General features: G+C 42.4%; 1 protein-coding gene across 10 annotated transcripts in view; it reads right to left on the reverse strand.

Moving 5' to 3' along the window:
• LOC129705702 (serine/threonine-protein kinase BRSK2) overlaps positions 1-27,633 on the reverse strand; it is a 702,405-nt gene that overhangs the window by 60,083 nt on the left and 614,689 nt on the right. For 4 of the 10 annotated variants that reach the window (XM_055649416.1, XM_055649414.1, XM_055649415.1 and 1 more), the window contains 6 exons: positions 27,324-27,421; positions 23,301-23,451; positions 22,564-22,629; positions 20,784-20,844; positions 19,742-20,345; positions 10,089-10,137 (listed from right to left, as the gene is read on the reverse strand). In XM_055649416.1, the coding sequence (XP_055505391.1) occupies positions 10,089-10,137; positions 19,742-20,345; positions 20,784-20,844; positions 22,564-22,629; positions 23,301-23,451; positions 27,324-27,421 (1,029 nt within the window). The remainder of the gene's footprint in view (positions 1-10,088; positions 10,138-19,741; positions 20,346-20,783; positions 20,845-22,563; positions 22,630-23,300; positions 23,452-27,323; positions 27,422-27,633) is intronic. The other 6 variants (XM_055649422.1, XM_055649421.1, XM_055649419.1 and 3 more) reach the window with 2 other exon arrangements.

Below are 27,633 nucleotides of genomic sequence, written 5' to 3' on the forward strand. Positions count from 1 at the left end.
TCTGGAGTGTTATTGCCCCATTTCTCCATTATCCAGCGAGCAAGTTAATTCAAGTTAAAACATTGTCAGCTTCCTCTCAAACGACAAATTAACATTAGCTTTGTATTGACTTTAGACCATGCACAAAATTAGGACCAGAGAAGATAAATGAGAAGAATGTAATATCCTCCAAAATATATATACACAAAGGAGGTCCACATTGCATGACTTCCACCTATGCTAACCACAGTTTAAGACATCAATTTTGGAGTCAAATGACATCCTCTAACTACATCACAAGCATAGGCCAGTTCCTCATCCAGAGAAAAACAATGAGTTAGATCAGTCAACATGTGGCTGTCTCCAGATGATCTTAGGTAAAATTATGGAGATGTATAGGAGGAACTTTTTTGGGTAAGAGTAACAGGATTTATATATTAGTAAATCCTGTGAGATGTACCTTGTACGAGTCAGCGCATCAAAGCATCCATATAAAATGCAATGAATGGCAGAAAAGACTTACGAGGATGTTGCCAGAACTCGAGGGCCTGAACTATAGGGAGAGGTTGAGCAGGCTAGGATTTTATTCCTTGGAGTGCAGGAAGATGAGGGGTGATTTTACAGAGGTGTTTAAGATCTTGAGGGGAATAGGAGAATTGAGAACCAGAGGTTTAAGGTGAGGATGGAAAGATTTAATTGGAACCTGATGGGCAACTTTTTGTTCACACAAAAGATGGTAGGTATATGGAACGAGCTGCCAAAGGAAGTAGCTGAGGCAGGTACTGTCACAATGTTCAAGAAACATTTAGACAGGTACATGGATAACATAGATTTAGAAGGATAAGGTCCAAATTCATGCAGGTGGGACTAGTGTAGTTGGTCAGCATGGGCAAGTTGGGCCGAAGGGCCTGTTTCCACACTGTACGATTCTCTATGACTCTCCCTCTAATAGTAAAATATCTTCAGTAACATCATTAGTTTTACTTCAGTTTTTACTGCTTTTTAAAAAAAATTGTGGTAACTTTGCTCAAATAGGTCTCTCTTGCCTCTTGCTGGAGAGTGAAATGAGTAGAGTCAGATGAATGCTAAAGACAAATGGAGATGCAAAAAGAAAGTAAGACAGAAAAATAAATGGAGGGTAAGGAGGAAAATGAATACATCCAAATCATTTGGCTGGTTTCACCACCTGTGGCATTTGCATGTTTTAGCTATATTTGTAATGTTCATTTGAGTTAAGAGTAAAAGCTGCATCCAGATTTTAACATTTGGACTTTATCCAGTATTGAGAACTTTGAATACAAGTCTGAAATACAGGTACTTTTCTGGAATAGTAGAAATGAACCTAATATTGAAATGTTAAAACGGGAACCTAAGATAAATCATTTCAGCCAAGAATGCATGGGCAAATAATTGATAATGAGTCAAGACAAAACGGGTTCCCAATCTTGTGATTGCAACCAATGTTTTTGGAAAGGTTAGAAATGGACGATTGGAGAAACATCAGTAATTCCCCCAAAACTACTTCACCTTGTTAAATAGATACAATGCCCTGATATAAAATCTGTTAAAAACTGCACTAGGGTATATTATGTTAATGAGTATTTTGTGAATATCTTTAAATTTTTCAAGAATGTTGATGATAGTCATGAAAACAGTTGCACATACCGAAGTTAAAGACCCATCAATATAGTATTATGACTGCTGCATAGTAATAAACATGCTGCTTATAATGCTCAATTAACAAAGCTGATTGTACTGCAAGGCTCACTGAATCCCAAAATTGACTGTGGACTCGTTGCAGTAAATTAAAAAGTGGACTATTATGTTGCCTCATCTTTTTCTGTTATAATGTTCCAGCTTGTTACTGCTCGAGCTGCAGCCAGAATGCTGATTAAAAGGGCACCGCGGCTGTTGCTTTGGGTAATGAATATCGTTGGTGTCCCTTGCAATGCAACCACAGTGGCATCTGTGCCAATGTGTGAAACACATAGTGAGTAAACTTGGGAGGCCACCTACACTGACATTCTTGTCGTGTAATTCCCCTGTGAAAAATATACTTCTGTTCACGAAATAACAAAATAGGGACTGAACGACTCTCCATTATAACCCTAATTTCTTTAGAGTTCCAAATAGTAAATTTAGTGAAAGCATATTTCCAAGATGTTCGAATGTGTTTTACGGCTTTACGACAGCATGGCAGAGACTAGAGATGGGCATTATGGCAGGGTGTACCATTTCCCCATTAGCGTTTACAATGGCAAAGGAGTGAGTGATTAGAACATCACGGTGGGCCGTCGGCGAGGAGAGATGGCAGGACGGACTGCGCCTCCTTCCAATCAGGGCCTACATGGATGATATGACCTTGGTGACCACAACAGCAGTTTGGACAAGAAGGTTGTTAGAGAAGTTAAATGATAATCTTAAATGGGCTAGATTGAAGATTAAGCCCAGTAAGTCAAGGAGTATTTATTTGGCAAGAGGAAGGGTAGTAGAGAAAAGGTTCTGTATAGATGAAGAAGAAATACCGTCTATAATGGAGAAACCAGTTAAAAGTTTGGGTTGGTGGTATAATAGGAAGTTGGATGACACCAAACAGGTTCAGCAACTTAGAAAGGACATTACTGACAGGTTAGAAAGGGTAGAGAAGTCAGGGCTTCCAGGCAAGTTGAGGTTGTGATGTTTACAGTTTGGGTTATTCCCTATGTTGATGTGGCTGTTGACAGTATATGAGGTGCCAATTTCCAAGGTGGAAAGCTTAAAGAGATTGGTTAGTTCATATATTAGGTAATGGTTAGGAGTTCCACAGTGTCTTACTAATGTGGCTTTATATGGGAAAGGTATTCTCCATTTACCTTTGTCTAGCGTAACAGAGGAGTTTAATTATGCTAAGGCGAGGTTCGAGATGCAATTATCAGGGAGTAAGCATACCTTAGTTAGTAATCTGGTGCCAAGTGTAAGTAGAGGGAGGAAGTGGAACTCAAAGCAGGCAGTAGAAGAAGCACAAGCAGCTCTGAGGCAGACAGATATTGTTGGTCGGGTGCAGCAAGGGAAAGGAGGCTTAGGGCTCAGCTCAGGTAAAGCAGTGTGGAGTAAGGCAGGTCCAACAGAGAGGAGGAAATTGGTTGTAAAGTAGGTATGGCATCAGGAGGAAGCAGTGAGATGTGTAAGGGCAGTAGCTCATGTTAAACAGAGACAGTGATTGAACTGGGAAAGTGTAGAAAAGAGGTTTAGCTGGAGAGACTTGTGGTGTATGGAGGTGGGTCATGTAAGTTTCCTTATATGGGCTATTTATGATGTGCTGCCATCACCTCTGAACCTCAAACAATGGGTAGGTGGGGACCCGGAGTGTCCCTTGTGTTCAGAGGTGGCAATGTTGAAGCATATTTTGTCAGAATGTAGGACTAGTTTTTCTCAGGGTTGGTATACTTGGCGGCATACCAAGGTATTGAAGTGCATAGCTGCAGCAATTGAGAGGAGGAGAGTACAGGTGAATTCAATAGGCATCAAGACTGGGAGTGCAGTGATTCATTTTGTCCGTGAGGGAGAGATAGGTAGAGGAGGGAAGTTTGCAGATAGGTATGAGACAGGCCAGTTACTGGCAGCCAATGATTGGGAGATGCGGGTAGATTTAGGAGGAAAGCTTGTTCCGCTGGAAATAATTAATACTAGTTTGAGGCCTGATATCGTGTTATGGTCAGTTAGTCAGCGGATAGTGTATTTTATAGAAGTTCACTTGGGAGAACTTCGTGGATGAGGCTTATGAAAGGCAAAGGCTTAGATATGTAGAGTTGACAGCAGAGGTTGAACAGCGAGGATGGGTTGTAATGGATTCATAGCGAGATCAACCACATCGCTATTTGGAGAACTGGGAATTCACGGACACAATTTGCTTCAGGCTGTAAAGCAAATGTCAGAGGCAGCAGAGCATGGCAGTAGGTGGGTTTGGTCAAGAAAAAATAGTGTCAGTCGGGGGCAAGAAAGGAAACGTATGACATGCAGTATGTGTATTTCTTTGTAATTGTAGTCTGTGCGAGTGTATCCCGGTCTTATGCAAGGGTGATGTTTGTGGTGTTACAAGCTTATTGATGGGCTAGGATTAGTGGAAGATAGGATGCAGGTGTTTAGCATTTGTTAGAGTGAGCTAATTGCCTGCAGCTTCTTTTATTTAGTAGATACTGGAAGCGTAGGTGATGAGAGCAGGTATTGAGGGGGGGTTGTTCTGGGATGTCAGAACCAACTGTTGAGCCTTCCCGTGGTGTCGTGGGCCTAACTCAACGAAACATCAATGAAGGGAGGTGCCCACTTGATAACCCCAATATTATACTTTAGTTTAGTTTGGTTTAGAGATACAGCACAGAAACAGGCCCTTCAGCCCATCAAGTCCATGCCGACCAGCCATTACCTCGCACACTAACACTATCCTACACACACGAGGGAAATTTTACGATTATACCAAGCCAATTAACCTACAGACCTGTACGTCTTTGGAATGTTGTGCCGGGGCACCCGGAGAACGTACAAACTCGGAACAGACAGCACCCGTAGTTGGGATCGAACCCGGGCCTCTGCTGCTGTAAGGCAGCAACTCTACCACTGCACCACTGTATACTTGTATCTACAGGATTTTTTTTGCATATGGAGTCAATTATTGTAAGTTGGTGTATTTAGTTAGTTCATTCTTTGGTTTTGTGCTTGGATTTCTCACTTGAGTGCTTCTCCTGGAGTTATAGCACAAGTACTTTGTGTTTTAATTGTTATTTATCGATAAGAAGTAAAGTTACTCTTGGAATTGAAATTATGAACTGCGTACAAACTGCACAACTCACAAAATCATTACTGCACTTTTGGGAGCTGCAACTCCACATTAGTAAAGGAGAAAATAATCTTAAAATATTCATATGCTGTGCATCAATCAAGTTGGACTGATTAACATCCGGAATGCAAGTTTGAATAGAATTACACTGAACGGTTTCATTAAAGCACATCATTATCTCGTGACTACGTGGCAGGTCATCTACTTAACTAACCCCTTTGATCTCTCCTTTTGGTAAACTGAAAGGTTTGATGAAAGGCAAATGTCCACAATGGTCAAAAAGATGGAAATATGAAATAATTTCGAAATAAGAAGCAGTTAATTAGTTCATCATCTGCCCTAAATTGAAATAAATATTATTTTATTCTCTTGATGATTCTCATAAGCAAATAAATGTCACAAAAAGCTGGAGTAACTCAGCGGGACGGGCAGCATCTCTGGAGAGATGGAATGGGTGATGTTTCGGGTCAAGACCCTTTTTAAGCAAATAGATTGTTGTCTGTTGAAATTCTAAAAGTGGCATGAAAGCAGTAATTAGTCCAGTCACATGGATATTTCTCATAGGAACAATGCTAATTCTGTTTAAGATGGAACTGCAGATGCTGGAAAATTAAAGGTAGACAAAAATGCTGGAGAAACTCAGTGGGTGAGGCAGCATCTATGGAGCGAAGGAAATAGGCGACGTTTCGGGTCTCGACCTGAAACATCGCCTATTTCCTTCGCTCGTAGAAGCTGTCTCACCCACTGAGTTTCTCCAGCAGTTTTGTCTACCATGCTAATTGTGTTAGCTAGATTTACATTACTGAGAATAACAAAAAAAAAGTGTAGAGTTAACTTCAAAATTGGTGATGTGGAGAAGGTGCGAATGGGTGAGCAAATTGGAAATAATTGTCAGTTTGAACGATTTAGATCAGTTCTGAACAATGACAAGGAAAATCTAGAATGAAAATGCATTGCTGCAGGCTGATTTCAAACAATTGAGGAGATCTGTCCCAGGAAATTTGGAGTCAAGGACTAGCAATTGGAAATGACAGGAAACCTTTAATGATGAGACAGTTTAGGTGTATTCCAAGTAATTCTTCACAAAGAAATATGAAGATCCAGTGGTTCTTGGATGGCAAAAAGGTATGAGGGGCAAATGTCAGCTCTGTATTGGAAGGGAAAATCAGACTGCTTATTTAAATGTCAGAAAATAGTGAAAATCAAAATGAGCCAGAATGAGATTAGATTATCAACCAAGGTGTTGAATTGAACAGAAAGTGGGAAGCAGTGATCATAATGATGAAAATCTATTGGCTGATGTACAAAGTGAGTACCATGTGCAGGGAATTTACCAAATAAATAATATTTGTTTCAGGTACACAAAAATGCTGGAGAAACTCAGCGGGTGTAACAGCATCTAAGGAGCGAAGGAAATAGGCAACGTTTCGGGCCAAAACCCTTCTTCAGACTGATGGGGGGTGGGGCGGGGAGAAGAAAGGAAAAAGGAGGAGCCCGAGGGCTGTGGGATGGGAGGAGACAGCCTGAGGGCTGAGGAAGGGGAGGAAACAGCAAGGGCTAACAAAATTGGGAGAATTCAATGTTCATGCCCCCAGGATGCAGACTCCCCAAGCAGAATATGAGGCGCTGTTCCTCCAATTTCCGGTGTTGCTCGCTCTGGCCATGGAGGAGACCCAGGACAGAGAGGTCGGATGCGGAATGGGAGGGGGAGTTGAAGTGCTGAGCCACTGGGAGGTCAGGTTGGTTATTGCGGACCGAGCGGAGGTGTTCGGCGAAAGGATCGCCAAGCCTCCGCTTGGTCTCGTTCCAGGTATGGTGTTTTGAGATTCATGTTACTCCTTTCCTAGATTTTGAGGTGAGAAAAAGTATATTGGGGACCACTGAGGATGGTGAAGTCTGTTTCAGAGAGGCATTTAATGAAGCTGTACATGAATGAACAGCAAAATAATGACGTGTAGGGAGGAACTGCAGATGCTAGTTTACACCGAAGAGAAACACATTTTGGTAGATAGATACAAAATGCTGAAGTAACTCAGCAGATCAGGCAGCACCTCTGGAGAAAAAGAATAGGTGATGTTTCGGGCCGAGACTCTTCTTCAGACTGAGAATTATGGGAGAGGGAAATTGGAAGGGTGAAAAGGTACCGAATAAATCAGAGCCGGCAACGACAGCAGGAGAGCCCACAATGGCCCATTGTTGGTTGTGGAGGAGATGATAATGAAGAGATACGAACAGTGAAACTAGTAGGACGTCTAGGGTGAGGGAGATGTGGAGAGAGAGGGAATGCAAGGGTTACATGTTCTGTACCTTTTCATACCTTTAATTTCCCTTTCCCCTGACTCTCAGTCTGAAGAAGGGTCTCGACTAGAAACGTCTCCGATTCCTTTTCTCCAGAGATGCTGCCTGACCCACTGAGATACTCCAGTATATTGTGTCTATCTACCAAAATCTCTCTTTCTTTCTCCAACCAGACAGTTGTGGATTTCTCCGAGTAGTCTTCCTATCTAGGCAGCCATCAGTTGACCAGAATTGAACAAGTTAAAAATGCCAATACATTCCTGATTTTGTCCTGCTCCGGTACATAAGAGATGAAACTCAAGTCAAAAAATTAAAAAAAAAACATAATACAAATTAAGCTGAGAAAAAGTCACAGGAAAAAAGCAAATTACAGTGGAAATCAGAAATTAAACAAAACATTTGCAGGCAGGCAAAACTGTTAATGTTTCAGTTTTTATATATTTTGAACAGCAGTAATTTTACAATTGTTTCTCTTTCCTCAGATGTTACTTGACAGACTGGGCATTTCCAATACTGCCTGCATATATTAAAGAATCAGATATTACATTGCCTTTCTCGTCCTCTTTCATTTATAAAGTGAATTGAGCGATAATGAAAATTAATAATGCAACATTAACTAGTACTGTCAGTGTAAAGCTGCAGTGGACCAGAAAGAACTAAAGTTGCATTTTTATCTCCGAAATTTAATTAATTGCTGAATGTATGAAAAGGTTATGTTATCTTGGGAATTAATTAAATAATGCCGGAGTTTCAATTAGTACATAGTAACATTTGTCTCTCACAGCAAGAAAATTACAAAATTGACTTGAACTTTGGCATCCTGAGGAAAACCAATTAATGATATAAACATTTTTAGTGTTTAGCCATTTTTCTATAGGCTTATTATACTGGAAATACCATAAAATTTGTCATCCGTGGCCAAAAAAAATTGGGCGTCAGTGTTACAGATTCAAACGCTATTCACTGAGCTCGGTGAAAATCTAGTTATATCAGGCTCTGTGTACATGGACCTATCGTCAGTTAGCGAAAACTAATCATGGAGACTAATGGAACACGATGTCTTGAACACAAAGAGTAAGTAGGTGTGCTACAGCTGTAGTATCCCTGGATTGTTCACACCAATGGGTCCAGTGAAGGGCACAAAATCAAAAGGAAAATAATAGTGCTGGTTCAGACGCAGTGCCGCTCTTTAAAATATCACCAGCACTACAAAGGTTAGATTAGGAGAGGTTGTATGAAGTAGATTGCCTGTTGTGTGTTGCGCGACCTGCAAGTGGTAACTTGAATTATGGCCCTGTCACACGGTACGAGTTCATTCCAAGAGCTCTCCCGAGTTTAAAAAAAATCAAACTCGTGGTAAGCACAGAGAATGAACGTAGCGGGTACGTCGAAGCTTGGGGATGTCTCTTAGCGGCTCGTAACGCTAACGGCAGGTACTCGGGAAGACTCGCTAAAGGCAGGTAAGATCGGGAAGACTCGTGAAGATTTTTCAACATGTTGAAAAATGTCCACGAGAGCCCCGAGTACAGACAAGCGGCCATTCCCGTAAATCTCCGAGTTCGAATCAGGGTAGAGCTCTTGGAATGAACTCGTACCGTGGGACAGAGCCATAAAGCTCACAGGATTTTGAAAGGGATTTAGGGGTTAGATGGACTCATTTCTCCCTTGGTGAAGAATTGTAGGATAACAAGGCATAAAATTTGCAGATGCATATAAACTGAAGTTGTTCAGACAGAACTTTGTTTTGAAATACCTGGAAAGATTTACTATATTAAAGGCCATACATTAGAACATAGCAATCGAACTTTAACACAGATGCATGGAGTGAATGATTCTAGCAAGGTGATTGAGGAGAACCAATTCTAAACACTATCATTTTTTTTAAAACGATAGCACCAGAAAGGTTAAGGTGGCAGGACAGGTTGAGAATGTGATCTTTGGGTTTATATAGTTTATGAAAGCAAAACATTGTGACACACTTATGAAGTAATGGGTAAGCCTTGACTGGAATACTGTATTCAGTTCTGGACACCACACTTTCCAAAGGACTCCGCCTGATTCATCATGGCCTCAGACGTCTGCTCCATTGAAAGCATCTATTTGCGGTGCTACCTCTAGAAGATGGAAATTATCATTAAGGATCCCCAATATCTGCGCCATGTCCTCTTCTCACTGCTACTATCAGCCAGGAGCTACAGAAGCCCAAGGTCCCATATCACCATGTTCACGAAAGCTATATATCTATGACTACCAGGTTCTTGAACAAACCTGCCTCAGCAACAGAACACATCTCTTGCCATTGTGGAATCTTTTTAACGTGGACATATAAAAACATTTTTTTAGAAATGGTTTGGTGTTGTGTGTTTGTCTAAGTATGTGTGCCTGTGATACTGCTGCAAGGAATAGTTTCATTGTACCTATGCCTCCATGCTTGTGTATATGGCAATAAACTCAACTTGACTTGATTAACATGACTTCAGAGTGGCTGGACAGATTTTTCTAAATGGTACAAAGGATAAAATATATGGATTAGATATAGAGAAGGATAAAGGGAGATTTGATAAAACATGATTTTTCATTGAGTAAATTATTGAAAATCGATTTCCTGTATCAAAGGTTCAATAGCCTGAAGATATCGGTTTAAGATGATTGCAAAATAACAAGGCAGTAAATAAAGAAAAGTAAATGATAGGGCCTGACCCACTGCGATTGTTTTCGGCGACTGCCGGCGTCATATCAGTGTCGCCAAAAGATTTTGAACATTTCAAAATCCAGTGGCAAAAAAAAATGTTGCGACACTTGAAAAAACACTGCGATCTATCCAGGCAACCAACTGAAAATAGCTTAGCAGGATTATATGAAGCACAACAATTTTTAATGAGGGGAAGGAAGGTCACAAAAAAAATTCTTGACATTCTATAGTGATCTATATCATCCCAAAGTGGACAAAGATATGCTAGTATAAGCAGTGGATGAAAGAGAAGAGGTAGTTACTTACTCTGGGGAAGACTCGGGAGTTAAGCTTGACATCTCCTCTGTCGTCGGTACTGCATGAAAGATTAGAAAATCATATTGTTCAAATCAGATATGGAACCACCGACATCTCAGTGATTTACACCTTTATATGAAATGTTACAAAAAACTATCCATTTATTGAGTAATTTAATACTTTAATACCTTTGACAATCGCTATATGTAGGAAGGAACTGCAGATGCTGGTTTAAACCGAAGATAGACACAAAAAGCTGGAGTAACTCAGTGAGACAGGCAGCATCTTTGGAGAGAAGGAATGGGTGACCTTTTTATTCAAGACCTTTGGTCTCAATCCAAAATGTCACACATTCATTCTCTCCAGAGATGCTGCCTGTCCTGCTGAATTACTTCAGCTTTTTGTGCCTATCTTTTTTGACAATTGCTGAAATCGGCTTTGCTATGCCAAAAATCAGGTACAGCGAAATTCAAAGAAGAAAACTATCAAAGCTTCCTTTAAACAGCATTTTATGATTGCCAGGCAAACTGAAGTCTTAATATCAGTGTATCTGAACAGATTTGAATAATTTGATAATTTAGGATCCACTTGGACTTAACTAGTGTGCAAAACTTGATGCTTGAAAACATCCAATCAATTTTGGCTGCCTTTGAAAGACGGGCCTTTTTTGGATTGATGCAAGCAGACAATCTACAACAACAACAACTCCTTAAGCCACTGTTATGATGAACCAAAATGGCCCATGTCTGCAATGAATGGAAGCGGGGAGAAGTGAGGAGAGGGCTTTAATCAACTTTGGAAACATTCAAATGCCAGATTGACTGATGATAATGAAAAAAACAAAATTTCTTCTATGTTCCGGCGATTATTAAAAAAAATTCAAAACCGGGCGGGTTGCCGTTTTAAAAATCGGTAATTTTTTAGTCGAAGCTGGTTGCGATGCTAGTTGAAGGTGGTTGCCGGAGGTTGCAGGTGGTTGCCGGAGGTTGCCGGAGGTTGCAGGTGGTTTCCGGAGGTTGCAGGTGGTTGCCGGAGGTTGGTTGGTTTCCGGCAACCACCTTCAACTAGCATCGCATTTTAAAAACGGCAACCTAATTTTAGTCGCGCCCGGTTTTTACGTTTTTTTAAATAATCTCTGGAACATAGAAGAAGCGGAAACCACTTTCGACCATTAGGGAGACTGACAAAAACCTCCGGGAAACCTTGGGTGGGGCGCAAAGCCTCCAGAGGTTTCCGTTCAGGTTTCCTAAGTGGGACAAGGGCTAAACACTTGTGCATTCTTGTTATGGAGATGCTTTGTGTAGCTTTAGAATGCAAGCCTGATATTTCCTTTCTTTCTTTATTGGGAAGAGGGCATCGTTAGCAAGACCAATATTGACTCCTCATCTCCAACAGGCTAAGGAGGTGGTGGTGAGGCATCTTTTTAAACAAGTGTATTCCCCCTGGTTAAGATATTTACATAGTTCTGATGGGAATGGAGTTCCAGAGTTTAGACATTGAAAGATCAACAACATACTTGCCAAGTCAGGAAGATTTGTAAATTAGTGTGGAACCTACATGAGGTGGAGTTTCCATCTGCCTAAAACCGCTGTTCTTAAAGGTTCCAAGGTCTTTTATTGTTAAGTGTGCCAATTAAGGTACAGTGATATTCGATTTTTGGTTGATGTAGTTTGAGGATTTGGTAGTGCTGAACGAGTAACTTCCTGGGGTAAGAGAGTGCATTGCCAGGGGAGGGATGTATGTGTAGGAAGGAACTGCAGATGCTGGTTTAAACTGAAGGTAGACGCAAAAGGCTGGAGTAACTCAGTGGGGCAGGCAGCATCTCTGGAGAGAAGGAACATGTGACGTTTCAGGTCTGAAGAAGGGTCTCATCACAAAACCTTGCCCATTCTTTCTCTCCAGAGATGCTGCCTGTCCCGCTGAGTTACTCTAGCATTTTGTGTCTAGCCAGGGAAACGACCACAGGTTCTGCCAGTTGAGACACGATTGTCACTTGCAGCCTACTCCAAAGGCAATGGAATAAAGGTCACCAGCACGAGAGATCCCAAAGGAGTTGCAGCAGCAAAGGCTCTGTCGGGGTTGGTTGTAGGCAATGGGTGGGATTATGTACAACACTGCCGAATACTTCTTGGCATTCTTTTGCGTTGTTATACAAAAACAAGTTGGACAGTACATTCTAATAGAGATATTTTTATTCAGCGTGTGGAAGTGTTATGAAGAACAACAATTACATTTTCTTGTATTATTATATAAAATTTGGGAGGAATGCAGTGGCAGATATGCATGAAAGTAAAATATTTTCCTGTACCCTTTTGCGGATGAGACGAGAGTCGATCGTTCAAACGGGTTTATTAACAAAACAAGTAAACTGACGAAGTATCTCAACACAACCAATAAATAGATCCAGCCACAACGGTGGTCCAGAGCGACTGAAGGGGCATCGCCCAGAAAGCACGCGAATCACAACCTCTCCCCAGAGTCACATGTCCGAGGCACCCGACCGCAGGGGTCGACTACCTGTGAGTACCAGCAGGTGCCGCTACAACCCATTAATTAAATTACTACACTTTACTAAGAAAACAATGAAAATATAGTTATATCAAAATTACAGGTACCAAGTAAAAATTAGTCATCTAATTATTAATTCACTCTTGTAATAAAAAAAACAGCTTGCATGATCCTAGTTATGGTCAGGTAACCTGGAGTAATGCTATTTTTAGTAGACTGAAGCTTTGATTGCACTGTGAATGTAATGCCTTCATTAAAGTTATACAGAAACGGCCATTAACGATGCTTAGTTACAAGTTCTGCTCTGGTAGATCTCAAAGAAGAAAAGCTAAATAAGCAAAGCACCAATTTTGTAATAGAGCTCTAGAGGGAAGGTCATTATATATTAAAGAAATTAATGAAGAAAAATGTCAACTATCCATAAAAAATACATTGGAGTTCAATATAGAAAAAAACATAACAAAGCTCCCCTCCCCCAATTGCTGCCTTTCCTGGAAAAAAGAGTAGACCATTTACATTTTGAGTTACTTTTGCAAAAATAGTTTATAAAATAAGTGTTTTACCAAATGAATATTCACCGGAGTAGATTGGAACATAGGGTAATAAGTTGATACATCTTCAAATAAAATTGTAAATGTTCAACTGATCAGAGATCCAATTTATGGTTTTGTGGGATTATAAGGAGGTTTACTGAAGACCTTGCTGGCATTCCTGAGCGACTTTAGCTTCATAGCCCGCTGTCACCCTACCCCGACTGTGAACATCGGGTAGAAAGTGACTACCAACCCTGTGAAGCTGAATTTGTGGAGTCAAAGGAGCACTTTATTCTCCCCTGGGCCCAAAAATAAAATGAAGTAGTGTTTGCGAAGGAGGCAGGATTAATTTCACACAGCTAGTGTCTAGAGTTACTGAAGATCTTAAAATATTCTTCATTTCCAACAGTGCCCTAAAAACACTCAGCATGGAACCACATTTCTATTTCGTATGAGTTTGTCCTTTAGTAATTATTTTAATAATATTAATAATATTTCCTGTGGTTTTAATTTCTTCAATTAAATTCAAGATGTCATAGTAAGAAGTGAAAATAAATAATTGTTTAACAAATTATATACCACCGACGCACTGATTCCTATTGTCTCCAAAATTCCATTACAGCTCTGCTTCTAGAAATTTGCCAAGTTCATGATCTCTGGTGATAAACTTTAAAATGAAAAATATTGTTGAGTGGACTTTAATTGTAAGTGTGACATTTACAGATACTCTTTACACCTTTCTGGTAGAGAGACAGAATCCTGACTATCAAGTGATAAAAATAAAGGTCTTAATCTCAAAGACAGGGGAAGCAAGGGTGGGGATAACATATAGGAGGAGGGAATCATTCCTTCCAATCATGAACTATAAATAGCCTTTTAGCATTCACAAATCTTAAGGCATTTGAAACTGTAATTTGACAGGACAAATTCTCACATCAGCATCAGCTGAAAAAATCATCCCACTTAGAAAAATTCAAAATACCTATTTATATTGAGTTGAATTGATTGAGATTGTTAAGGAGATGGTGAAGGTGCTTGGTGAGGTTAGGCCAGTGGTTGTTGTCTACATAGACTTTAGTGAGATATTCGAGAAGATCCCTCATAGAAGACTGATGTACAAGATCAAGATGTACGGGAATCACGGTGACTTGGTATTTGGATTCAGAATGGAGTTACATATAGTAGAGGTTAGTGCTGGAAGGAAGGGATGTGTGCTTGGATGTCTGTTGTTTCATATGTGAATAAATGCCATACTAAAGTGTTGATGAGTTGGTTAGTGGGTTTGTACACAACACAACAATTGTTGTAGCCCTGGACAGTGAAGAAGGCAGTCAAAAGAAACAGCAGAATATAGATCTGTTACAGATGTGGGTAGAGAAATGGACGGCAGATGATATTTAATGCAGGTAAGTAGGAGGTGCTGCACTTTGGGAGGTCACATGCAAGGAAAAAGTGTACAGTTATTGTGCATAGTTCTGGTCGCCCTTCAAAGTCAAAGTCAAAGTAGCCTTTATTGTTGCCTTGCAGTCCTACATATAGTTAAAAAATGACAAAAACACACAAAAAACACAAACTAACATCCACCACAGTGAGTTGAATACTCCTCACTGTGATGGAAGGCAAAAGTCTTAAGTCTTTGTCTGTTCCCCTCTTATTCTCCCTCTGCGCCGAGGCGATCCAGGCTTCGGTTGTTGTGACCCCGCCAGGTGACGGTAAGTAATGTCAGTCCCGCGGCTGAATCCAAGCTCCGCGAACGGGCCGGTTCAACCTCGCGGCCCGGGGTGGTCGAAGCCGCCGAAGCTGCGGCCCTCCAGTCCAGAGGACGCAGCTGTTGTCGCGGGAGCTCCGGAGAACAGGTCACCAACCTGGGACCTGCGAGCTCCCGACGATGTCGTCCACCGGGCCCGTGGCCGATCCTCCAAGGTCGGATCGCTGCTGCCGCTGCCTCTGCCCGCTCCGAGGTCTGGTGGCCGCTGCTGCAGCCGCTGCCCGCTCCGAGGTCTGGTGGCCACTGCCGCTGACCACTCCGAGGTCGGGTCGCTGCTGCCGCAGCTGCTGCCCGCTCTGAATTCGGGTCGCCACTGCCGCTGCCCGCTCCGAGGTTGGGTCGTCACTGCCGCTGCCCGCTCCGAGGTCGGGTTGCCGCTGCCCCAGCTCTGAGGCCGCCGGCTCCGCTATTAGGCCCTTGCGCAGGCGGAGACGGAGACGGGGGATACGACAAGAGAAGTCGCATCCCCCCCGAAATAAGAGACCAAAAACATGTTTTCTCCCCCCCACCCACACACATACACAATAAACCAAAAATGAACTAAAACAGGACAAAAGAACAACACAAAAAAGAAAAAAAACAGACGGACTGCAGGCGAGCCGCAGCTGCTAAGGCAGCGCCACCATCTTACCACTCTCTGTACAAAAAGAATCTCACCTTGCACATCTCCTTTAAAATGCTCCTCTCATGTGCCTATGCCCTCTTGTCTTTGACATTTCCACCCTGGAAATTTTTTTTAACTGGATACAGGAAGGGCGTGGAGGCCACGGAGTGGGAGTAGAGAGGTTTACCACAATGTGCCTGAATTAGAGGGTATTGGCTATAAGCAGAGGTTGGACAAATTTGAATTGTTTTCTGTGGATTGTTGGAGGCTGAGGGATGACCTTATAAATATTTACAAGATTATGGGAGGCATAGATAATGTAGACAGTTAAAACCTTTTTCCAGGATGGAAATGTTAAAGACTAGAGGGCATAGGCACATGAGAGGAGCATTTTAAAGGAGATGTGCAAGGTGAGATTCTTTTTGTACAGAGAGTGGTACATGAACACATTGTCAAGTGGCAAAAGACATGATAGTGGTATTTAAGACGCTTTTAGATAGGCAGGTAAATATCCAGGGATTTAAGTGATACTACACCAAGTGAGACCCGTTAGGTCCCGTAATCCTCAACGCGTGGATGCGGGGGTGGGGGGGGGGGGGGGGGGGGGGGGGGCTGCCTGTGGCGTCACAAACACACTAACCCCCCCAGCCCCCGTCCTCACCCCCACACACACACACACACACACTAACCACCGCTCTAGATATTATATTAATATTATTAATTCGCTCCTTTTACCCATCTTCTCCCTATCCACTCGCGCACAGCCCCCAACTCGCAGGGGAGTCTTGAGAGGGAGTGGGAGGGGGTGGAGGGTGAGGGGAGTAGAGAGAGAGGGCAGAGAGAGAGGGAGCAGAGGCAGAGAGAGGGGAAGAAGGGGAGAGGCAGAGAGAGAGAGGTTGTGCTTTTTTCTCAGCTCTGCAGTTGAGAAGGTTTGAAGCAGCCTTTCAAGGATTTTGTCGATCGAGAAGGAACAGAGGCAGAGGGACTTCATAGTTTGACTTATCGTTGGACTGCTGAAACTTTCCTTTGCTTATAGATTCCTCCACAAGTGTGAAATTCCTGAGTTTTTTCTGCTTTCGCGAGGGTGTAGATGTCGTTGGCGGACTGCCAAGAGTGCCTGGAGATCGAGGGTAGGAAAGATTTTGGTGTCTTTGTCATTTTAGTACCGATTCTCTGCCCTAAAGTCATTTTGCACAGCACAGCTGCCTGGCTTAATGTGAAAAAGGTACTTTTGCTTCCGGCAAGACTGTAAAGGAGCTTCCCAAAAGCTGCTCTCGGCTGTGGACGAACTTGGGGACTTTCCCTGCTTCAGCTGGAGGTTTCTGCTCTCTGCTGCTTGTTTTTGACTGTGACTGTCTCTGAGACTTAACTTGGAGCTGAGCTGCTGGGGTGGCGGGAGCTGTTTTGTGCCACTGTCAGGATGGCGATGGCTGGCGATAGGACCGGAGCTACGCAGCAGTGGTATCAGCGACGGGTACGAGGCCATTTGAGCATGAGCTTCATGTTGACTTGGATTGGGAAGGATTCGGTGACTCGGTCCAAACTGGGCCTCTGTGGAACAGGGGGGCAATTACGAAGGGCATGACCTTCTTGAGGGGGGGCTATTGTCCCTTCTGAGCTCGAAAGGGGAAAGTTTGAGATGATACTAAAGACCCGGGAGGATGTGGCCCTATCGTTGCAGAGGGGGATCTCAGTGGGGGGGGCCCACATACAGGTCATGCCTCAGTGGCGTGGGGTGGTACTGCTGACCCAGCTAGGGCTGCCAGCTCCGCATCGGTGATCCGGGGCAGCAGTGATAGCCCATCTGGGGAGGCTTTTTCTGCCTTGGGGACCCGGGACAGCGATGGCCCCCCCCCCCCCCCCCCCCCCCCGGCCCTGATCCTGTGGTGGTGGTGATGGCGATGTGCAGGGGGAGGGTGGGTGCTGTGGGGGGGGGGGGAATTGGGAGAAGCAGATTTCGGGTGAAAAAAAGCGATCCTCCAAGCGATTCAAACGCAAGGGGTGGGCACTTGCCTAGACCAGAGCCACCCTGGGGGGCATCTTGTTTTTTCCAGTGAGGACCAGATTGGAGGGCCGTGGGCCCAGCAAAGAGCTGAGGTGGTTCAGACGGGGGTAGGGAAGGTAAAACGTGCGGGTGGTAAAGTGGCTGTGGGTAGTGTGGAGGCAGAAGACCCTTCCTTTATGGAGGTCACCGTACCGCCGCATGTTAGCGGGGTAAAAAGTAGGCATGGGCCTGGCGAGGAAGAGCAAGGGTGTGGGTACAAAGCTAGGGGGATGCCTTTTTGGAAACCTTCCACCACTGATGTGGTTGGTGGTCACGAACTAGTGTCTTCCGGGTTGGAGGTTGAGCCTCTATTTCAGGGATCTTCAGCGGGTCTTAGCAGACCAGGTGCGGGCGTTGACAAAAAGGAGTTGGCTCCTCTGGGCTGGTTGATGTAAGACTCTCAGGGCTATCCGAGGGGCAACAAGGGCAGTGATAGCTTCCTGACTGGGTGACCTCTGGGGTCGGAGGAGGTCCCCTCAGAGAGAGGCCTTCTGAGGGTGCTGGCATGCCAGATGATGGGGTAAGCTCCCCTGGTAATGTGCCCCCTGAGACGGGGGTTCAGCAGAGTCAGCCCGAGGGGGGAAGGTACAAGGGCATTATTGTTCCAGTCTGTGCTCCATATCAGAGCCAGTGGAGGTGCTGGGGGGTGTGCTGCCTCACCGGCTGAGTTAGCAGGGGAGAGTACATATGCAAGTGGAGATCCTCTGGGTGTTGCTGGTGGAGGGGGTGCTCTGGGTGCTGTGGAGGTCGAGGCTGTTTCGGGTGGCGATCCTCTTTTTGATTCCAGGGGTGCCAGTGCACCATGGGCCCTGGGGGTGCCTCTTGTTTTTTCTTCCCCAGGCCCAGATGTGGAGGGTGATGGTAGAGTATTGATGCTGGGGGTGGTGTCATGCCGGAGGAGGGGGTGAGTGACCAGGCCAGCTTGTGTAGTGGGGTCAGTGAACTTTCAGACAGTTCTGGTCTTTCGATTTCTGGCAACGACCTTTAGCGATGTGCAGAAGAGTTTGTTGTTTCAGGAGCGGTGGGTTGGCCGAGTGCCCAGGCTCCAAGGACATGCTTCATGCAGTTGTTATCCGTGAGGTGCGGGAGTTTCTAAGAACAAGCTGTACCACCAGAACATAAGCGGATGTTGCAAAAAGACGGGGGGGCTGATTGGCCAGGTTTGATTAAGACTCTCGAGGCTATCCTTGGCAACAAGGGCAGAGAGGGGGGGGGGGGAGGGGGGGGGGGGGGGGGGGGGGGAGAGAGAGGGGGAGGGGAGGCCCGGGCCGAGTCGAGGACCAGACCCGAGCCGAGTGAACTGGCCGAAGAGCTGAGCGAGCCAGCCGAGTCTTTTGAATAACCCGGGGAGGGGGTGCAGAACGTGAAAGATGGCCGCACGGAGCAGACCCATTGTTACGTCATCAGCGAAAGACAGTGGTTTTTAAATTCTACGTTTTTTCAGATTTTTGAACATTTTCAGTAATGTTGAGAATTAAAGCCTGAAATTTTCAGATAAGGCGAATTTGGACTCCATGGGAAAAATCTTTACTGGAATATGTAAAGATTTTACCGTTACCGCGTCGTTTTTTCGCGAAGATGTGACAACACACAAACAAATAAACACACACACACACACACACACACACACACACACACACACACACACACACACACACACACACACACACACACACACACACACACACACACACACACACACACACACACACACACACACACACACACACACACACACACACACACACACACACACACACACACACACTCCAAGATCAGAGTTTTATATGCATAGAGATGGATCACGTGCAGGCAGAAGGGATTAATTTAATTTGGCATCATTTTTGTCACATTCATTGTGGGCTTAAGGACCAGTTCCTGTGTTGAACTATTCTATGTTCTATATGTCATAAAATAAATATGTAGGGAGGAACTGCAGATGCTTGTTTAAACTAAAGATAGACACAAAAAGCTGGAGTAACTCAGCGGGACAGGCAGTATCTCTGGAGACAAGGAGTGGGTGACGTTTTGGGTCGAGACCTTCCTCAGTCTGAACCCGAAACGTCACCCATTTCTTCTCTCCAGAGATGCTGCCTGTCCCGCTGAGTTACTCCAGCATTTTGTGTCTATCTTTAGTCATAAAAGAGATATGTTTGGAGAAATTCACTGAACTAACACAAAAGATAAGGTTTGAAAAGAACCTACCTTGTAATTTCCTGCGGTGAAACCGTGGTGAGCCAAGGAAACTGTTTTTGATTGAATTCAGCCGCGTCCTCCAAGGCATTCCTCCAATGCTGGGGCTGGACGGTGGCGTTGCATTCGGAGTACTCGCCGGACTCTCCTTGGGAGTATGGACTGGTGTGCCCTTTGGGGTGGGGAGGGGACTTCCCCTTGGGGAAGGATGAGGGGTCACCTGTATTATAGGGATAGATTTGGTGCTTGGATCAGTACCAGGGATCAATCTGACAAGAGACAGGGGTGTGATCTGGACTGAGGGAACAAACAATTGGGTTGGCGACGTGACTGTGCTTTGCTGACTCTGTACGTTTTTAACAGGAGGGTTCTGAGGAGGGCGTGTTTCCGATATTACAACAGGATTAGATTTAGTGGCTTGCAAAGGTTTATCTGTGAGCTTACTCTTAGAAGGAAGAGTCTGAGTCATTGTATTGGATTGAAACCCTATCTTTGGTTGAAGCACATTACTGGGCTTTGTTGTATTTCTATGACAATGAGGAATTATGGGGGAATGGGATTTGGGCCAGGGGTTAAGCTCAGGAATCTGGGCGGGAGCAAAGAACTTTCTGATAGGCTACACGGCAGACAGCATCATGCATCGACAGTCAAAGGAGAAAAACATACAAGACATAGCATGGCACACAGACATAAATCAGGAGGGTGGGAGTGCAGAAAACAAAAATACGTGCCGTTAGCCGGTAAGCAACAGATCATAACAAAAAAGTGAGCATAAAATACAATCAAATGTATAGGCATTCAAAATCATAAGATTTACACCAGCAAATTAATAGGAAGAGAAGCAGCACATTTTACTCAATATGTTTGATTAACAAAGACCAATAAAAGGCAAACACATAGCCAAAGCGGCAGTAACTGTAACTCATGGCTAAAGGGTTCAACCAATCTTGTACTTGTTACTTTTAGAGATACAAATCAAGACACAGAAGCTGTAGTCAATGAAATGTAGGACAGCTGACGGTCTAGAATGGAAGATCTGGTCATTACTACTTACCCTTGGACTGCTTAGAGGGCTGGTGGAGAGGCCAGATGATGCTCCACTTATTGATCGTGATCTACACAGGGAAAAAGCACACTAGAATCATCTCAGCTTTTAAAAAAAATCTTAATTCTTTGAAAAAAAAAGCATTGATTACAATCATTATCTTCTTAAACAAGGTGGATTTGAGCGTTTGTTTCCACCCGGCTTACATTCATCGTTAAATTACAGTGATTTTAAGTGACAGAAAGCAGTTACCACATTCAGATACCTTGTTTCTTTGTCCCTCCAATTCGTGCCCTTCCTCTCCTGATACTACTTACTCTTACTGTGGTCCTCTTTCGCAAATCTTCCTGCGCCTAGATCAGTTGTTCTAGACCGTTAGCATGTACTGAATTCTGTGTACGTGGCCCCAGCTGATATGCATTCTTGCTAACCAATGGCACCGAGCCAAATTATAGCACATATATCAACGTCCCAGCTGGAAGCATGTTGGTAAACTGAATATTGGACCATTATTGGACCATTGCATGCTGTAAAACGTAGGGTTCCGGAGTACTGCACTTACCAATTAAATCATCTGTGGGGTTTGTAACATTTCCTTAAATTATGTATTCTTTTTGTACCATTGTGTACTCTGCATGTACACATTTTTCAAGACAAGTGACAAATGGCATCAAGGGAGAGAACTAAAATGTTCTGCAGCAATTAGTAAAAAATATATAAATTCATCGGAGGCTGTTCAAAGAAGGTTCATTACATTGATCTAATATACGGAAAAATTTTCTCATGAGGAAACGTTGCGAAGATTGGCTCTATGCACATTGAAAAAACATGAGGTTTGACAAGATTAATGAAGCGAGATGTCTCCCTTCACGGGAGGGCCCAGGCCAGAGGCATGATCTCAAAACAAGATGGTGATCACAAAAGAGAGAGGTGGGAAATAAAAAAAAATTCTGAAAAGGCTGAGTGGTGTTGTAATTTCTTGCTTCAGAAAGCTGAGATGGGCAAGTCCTCGAACAGATTTGTAATCAGTAAGCGATCCAAAAGTCGTAGGCTGAGAGTGAGAAAGTGGACTTGTGGAGTGGTGGAATAACTGTGATCATATTGAATGGTGGACCAATCATGGGCAAAATATCCAGCATCTGCCTCTATTCCTTATGGTCTAATTTTAAGCCGTACTTGTCAAACAGCACTCCAGCTACAGCCACCAACGAGAAACATTTCACCCTAATACAAAATTAGCATTCATATTTGCTGATTATTACCTCTGAATATTATCAATTATTCTGAGTTTTAATCAGTGAGCAATCGAGATCAGTTACAATAACCCATGAGGAAGAAGATTGCACATTAGGAAAATCATACATGCAGATACATCAAGCACTTTCAGACCCATCATGATATCCAAGGGAACACCTTGAAATAAATCACCAGAATGCCATGCAGCAACTTAAGGGGAGGAAAACAGCAGAGATCAGGGCATCAAAGCAACTAGTAATTATTACCCAACAATACCGACTAGAAATGCTCAGGCTTTTAACAAATAAAAAAAAAAGATTTTGGGGAAGGAAAAAGGGGGAAGGTGAGAACTACCCAAACCAGTGGTTAATTAATATTGTGGACATAGTGTGCAACAGAGGAAACTCTTGCCATTCAGATGTGGGGTGGATATCTTCAGGGAGTGGGGAAAAAAGAGAAGATAATTTAGCTATTTCAACAACCATGTGCACTTAAGGGCTTCTAAAGCAGCTACCCACAGTGAGGGAGAAATCATGTGAAACACTTTTACTACCTTTCTTCTTTGTTGATTCTGGGATTGGCATCTGTGATATCCAAGCTTTTACTGAACATACTTTTACTACAATAGGGACAGTAAAACAAAAAAAAAACAAAATTACATTGGTAACGAATTTAAACAGGGGCTATTTTAAAACTAGATATATATAAATATTTCAAAAAAGAAAGCTTTTTATATCACTATTGAGAGCTATTGACAATGAAACAAACAACTTGAGCATTTCACTATGTAAATCTTTCAGGCTTTGCAGGATACTAAAATGAGCTAATTGTTGGCTGCAGTGCACATTATTTTAGATATCTAGTAGAAAAACATAAGGTGAATATTGAATTAAGATTAATATTGAAAATGGTGCAAACATGTATTTTTTGGTAAAAAATGGATTTGAATGTGCAGCATGAAGGTCGACTGTGATGTAAAAGTGCACATCTTCCCTTGACACACCTGGTTCGTTGCCATGTAATGCTCAGTCTGATCATTTTCAGACAAATTCAGAAACCCTTGTGCTGTACAGTCAGCATTCAGGTTTGTCACACACTCAAATAAAGTGTCACAAAGTGCAAGAGTACAGGGTTGAAAGGCGGCACTCGCTCGGCCAATTCACCATGAAGCTTTCCATTCTTGGTGAAGTCAATGGAATAACAATGTAAAAATAAGAAAAAGCCCAAGTTCATTCCCTTGGTTAGTCTGTGAAATAATGTTTCATGATTTGATACAATACGACGTTGTACCTCTGGCCGTGCTGTGCCATCTCTATAGCACGCCGTGCTGGAACTGGAGAGCCCCCGTCTGTTACGCTCAGTACTTCCATCGACTTCCGTTCAGGTCGCCGCTTGCCATGCCGATTTAACATTGGCGAGTCTACTCTTTTTCTAGGTGGATCTTTCAAGACCCATGATAATTAAAAATTGCATATTAAAACATCTCATCATTATAACTATTTTGTGCATCTTAGACTACCTCTACACATAGAACATCAACACTGTTTAAACTCGAGCCGAAAAGAACGAAGCCTCATACAATATATTATCGTGCCCTTGTTTATTAAGTACTAAGCAGTAAGAAACAAACACTTAATTGTGTACACAAAGTTTTTTTTTTAGTTTTAAGCCCCACTTTTTAATCTAAATGCGTCTTTTATTTGAAAGTGCTTTAGTGTAAACCTTTGAAAAAAATTACAGTGTGTTGAAAGAGGGGAAATGGTAGATAAAAAGTGTAGATGGTAGTAGGTCCTTGACTGCTATTGCTGGTATTGATGACAATGATACAAATTTAGGGTTGCTCAAATTGCCAAAATCAGAAGAGAATGGATATGGTGTGGGAAGAGATTACACTGAGAATGACACAGGCAACACAATTTTGGATAATTTCAAATTTATGGTGGACAAAGGAGCCAGCCAGAAACAGACAAGTCAAGAGGTTTAAATAAAAAAGCAGACACAGATGGATGGAGTCAGGTGATGGAAATAAACCAAGGATAGATGTTTCATAATTCATGTGGAGGACATCGATAATAACATTGATCTGGTTTGGTTTCATTCAATTAACAGGCACCGTGTCAGTTACACACACGCTAAAGATCAGAGTTCTTGCTGAGAATCAAAAGATAATGGCTCTAATCTTCCCAATAATTAGATAGAATACATTTCTGTCCATCCAATATTGGATTTTGGGGAACTGACACACTGAGATGGAATCCAGAATCCAGAGATTGTTAGGTAGAAATGGCTGTTTATGTCGACATGGTGAAACTAGCTCCATGTTTTTCGATGATGATCTCAAGAACCAAGTTGAGAAACAAGAGGGTAGAACGGTTATGTTTGTGATGGTGGTGGTGGTGGTGGTGATGATGGGAGGGGTGGGTAGTGGAGATACGAGATCATTGTTTGGGAATAAAGGGAGAAGACATTGTTGGTGTTTTTCTGGTTACATCTTGATATATGTCCCATCCAGTTGGACAACAGTGAAGAAGTGCTAGCGAAGGATGGTGTGGTCAACCTTATGCATGTTTGGAGACAGATCAAGAAGGATTGGGAGGGAGAGATTAATTCACAAAATCACTTGGAGCATCAACATTACTTTGGGATGAGTTGTATTGGCTAGGATCGGGTACTTTTTGGGGAGGCTGAAATAAATATTTTTGGATATAAATGTGAGAAGCTTCAACATATTCACTTTAAACTCAATTTGTAGGTCAGCAGTATTGTGTATTGTGGACCAATAAGATTTGGAGCAAAATCTGTATGTCCCCAACCAGGGGTTCCCAGCCTTTTTCGTCCCGTTTACCCCCGGCAACTTTAATAGCACACAACAATGTTATTTCACTTATTTATGAACAACTAATGATGAACAGATACCAGTAACAAACACAGTCAGGCAATGAGAAAAAATATGTACAAATCCAGAATCCACAATCCCCTGGGGAAAATTTACCCTCTGGGGATAAATTTACTCCAGGCTGGGAACCCTTGCCATGGAGCATTGATTAATCGTAAGGTTTTGAAGATAAATGGCGAGAAGCAGGCCAAGAGACCACTAGAACACTTAAGTCTGGAGGTGACAATGGCTTGGATAAGAATGTAGGTGGCAGATTTATTGGAGTCAGGTGAGGTTACCAAAGTGGAAGTAGGAAATATTATTGATGGAGCGAAAAATGTTTTGTATACGTTAAAACTCGGTTCCAGCAAATAACACCACCATGGTCTTGAGCTATTGGCTCAGTTTCAGTTTCCTAGTCTGGGAATGGTTACCTGGAAATACATTTGTGGTCAAGATATTGGCTTCAGCCTTTCCAGATGTTATTACAATAATTTTATGTGCATATCATATTGTTGCTGATGAATGGATAGTTTCAATGTTAGAGTAGAAAATCAAATCCATGAGTTCTTCACACTTATTTTAAGAAATTTAAATGGTGGAGAAAGACCTGAATGTGGGTTGAGAAATTGGGGATGTGTCTGCATTCCTGAATACATTTTGTAATGGAGAACAGGGCCCAGTAATGCATTGAATGCCCATCTGGTCTGACAGTACATAGTTAAGTCAGTGTCATCAAAAATTAGGACCCATGGTCTTTAAGTGACCAGAGATAACGTCCCATGAGATCTGACAAGGGTGAAATAAATAGTTATAATGGTTTTAATGGTGTGAAAAGAATTAATGTCATTGCAAATTATGTGACTTAGCATTGGTGGCTTCAAAAACATCAAGATTTAATTAAGAGTTGGAGGCAAGGGAATTGGGAATTTAAAAAAATGTGGCAGTAATGGATTTGAGAGAAAGTATTTCTTCAGGGATGGATTGGAGGGTGAAGAGCGATTTGAGAAATTGATCAGAGATTCTATCCGTCTTTGCAGATGGAGTTTAATGCTGATAAGTGTGAGGTGCTACATCTTGGCAGAACAAATCAAAATATGACGTACATGGTAAATGGTAACGAATTGAGGAATGCAGTTGAACAGAGGGATCTAGGAATATCTGTGTGGCAGTTCCCTGAAGGTGGAATCTCATGTAGATAGGGTGGTAAAGAAAGCTTTTGGTGTGCTGGCCTTTATAAATCAGAGCATTGAGTATAGAAGTTGGGATGTAATGTTAAAATTGTACAAGGCATTGGTGAGACCAATTCTGGAGTATGGTGTACAATTTTGGTCGCCCAATTATAGGAAGGATGTCAACAAAATAGAGATAGTACAGAGGAGATTTACTAGAATGTTGTCTGGGTTTCAGCAAACTAAGTTACAGAGAAAGGTTGAATAAGTTAGGTTCTTTATCCTCTGGAACGCAGAAGGGGGGACTTGATAGAGGTCTTTAAAATAATGAGAGGGATAGACAGAGTTGACGTGGACAAGCTTTTCCCATTGAGAGTGGGGAAGATTCAAACAAGAGGACATGACTTCAGAATTAAGGGACAGAAGTTTAGGGGTAATATGGTGGAGGCAGGTTCGATTTTATCATTTAAAAATAAATTGAATAGGTATATGGATGGGAAAGGAATGGAGGGTTATGGTCTGAGTGTAGGTAGATGGGACTAGGGGAGAATAATTGTTCGGCCTGTTTCCGTGCTGTAATTGTTATATGGTTATATGGTTTGAATAAGAATACACTTTACTGATTAAATTTTCAGAAAATGTTCAACCGGCTGGTTAGAATTCAGAAATGGATTGAATCATATTATATTGATCCTTGTTCTTTTCTGAACTAAACAGCCCTGCAGACACTAGAAAACCTTTGAGGCTTCGTGAAAGATTTAACCCTCAATGTGTGAAACTAAACAGTGAACCCCAGCAGGTTTTCCAATTCTGTGGCCTCACATCAATCCTGTTCTCACTTCATAGTTCACACAGGACTCAAAGATAGCTATTACATGGTAAACATTAGGAGATATTCATTATTTTATGCTCCTGGCACTAAAGACAAAAACAGCCAATTTACGTAGTTTTGCCTTAGTTCTGAGTGAGATTAATTAACATCAGCATAAATCCAGGTTTGAACCAGAGAACATACAGGTTTTTTTTTTTTAAAGAGGTTCCATTCAAATTGGCTGAACACTTTTCCACTCATTCACTGAAGTAACCATAAATATATTTCAAGCATGCATTGCAAAGTAGTAGAAAGGCAGTGATTGGAAACTATTTGGATTATATGCAACACATTGAGATATTTAATTATCTTTGTGTACAGCAAAGTTTAAATGGCCAAATGAGGCTCCTCTGTAGATCTTATCTGTAAAGCTTACAGTTATCCAAGATGCTCACCTATATCATTTTGAGGAGGCAAGTCTTCATCTTCATGGCTTGGATACCGCTCTTTCCGATCAAGAAGAAGAAAATAAATCATTTTTTCTTGATTTTCTCTGTGTCAGAAAATAGATCAAATCAGGAGTGCATCAGCAATATTATAATACAATCTAGGTGCACGCAGCACTTATGTTATCTTATAACATAGCCACATAAACATTTTATATCGCAATAAGATTGCAACCTACACACAACTTGAGTTTGCCTTCTGCATTTATGAAGATACTGGTTTAAAATCTTATAACTTGCTAAGATGATAAATTACATT

This window comes from Leucoraja erinacea, chromosome 18 (genome assembly GCF_028641065.1).
Source record: "Leucoraja erinacea ecotype New England chromosome 18, Leri_hhj_1, whole genome shotgun sequence".
In the NCBI taxonomy this organism is placed as follows: domain Eukaryota; kingdom Metazoa; phylum Chordata; class Chondrichthyes; order Rajiformes; family Rajidae; genus Leucoraja; species Leucoraja erinaceus.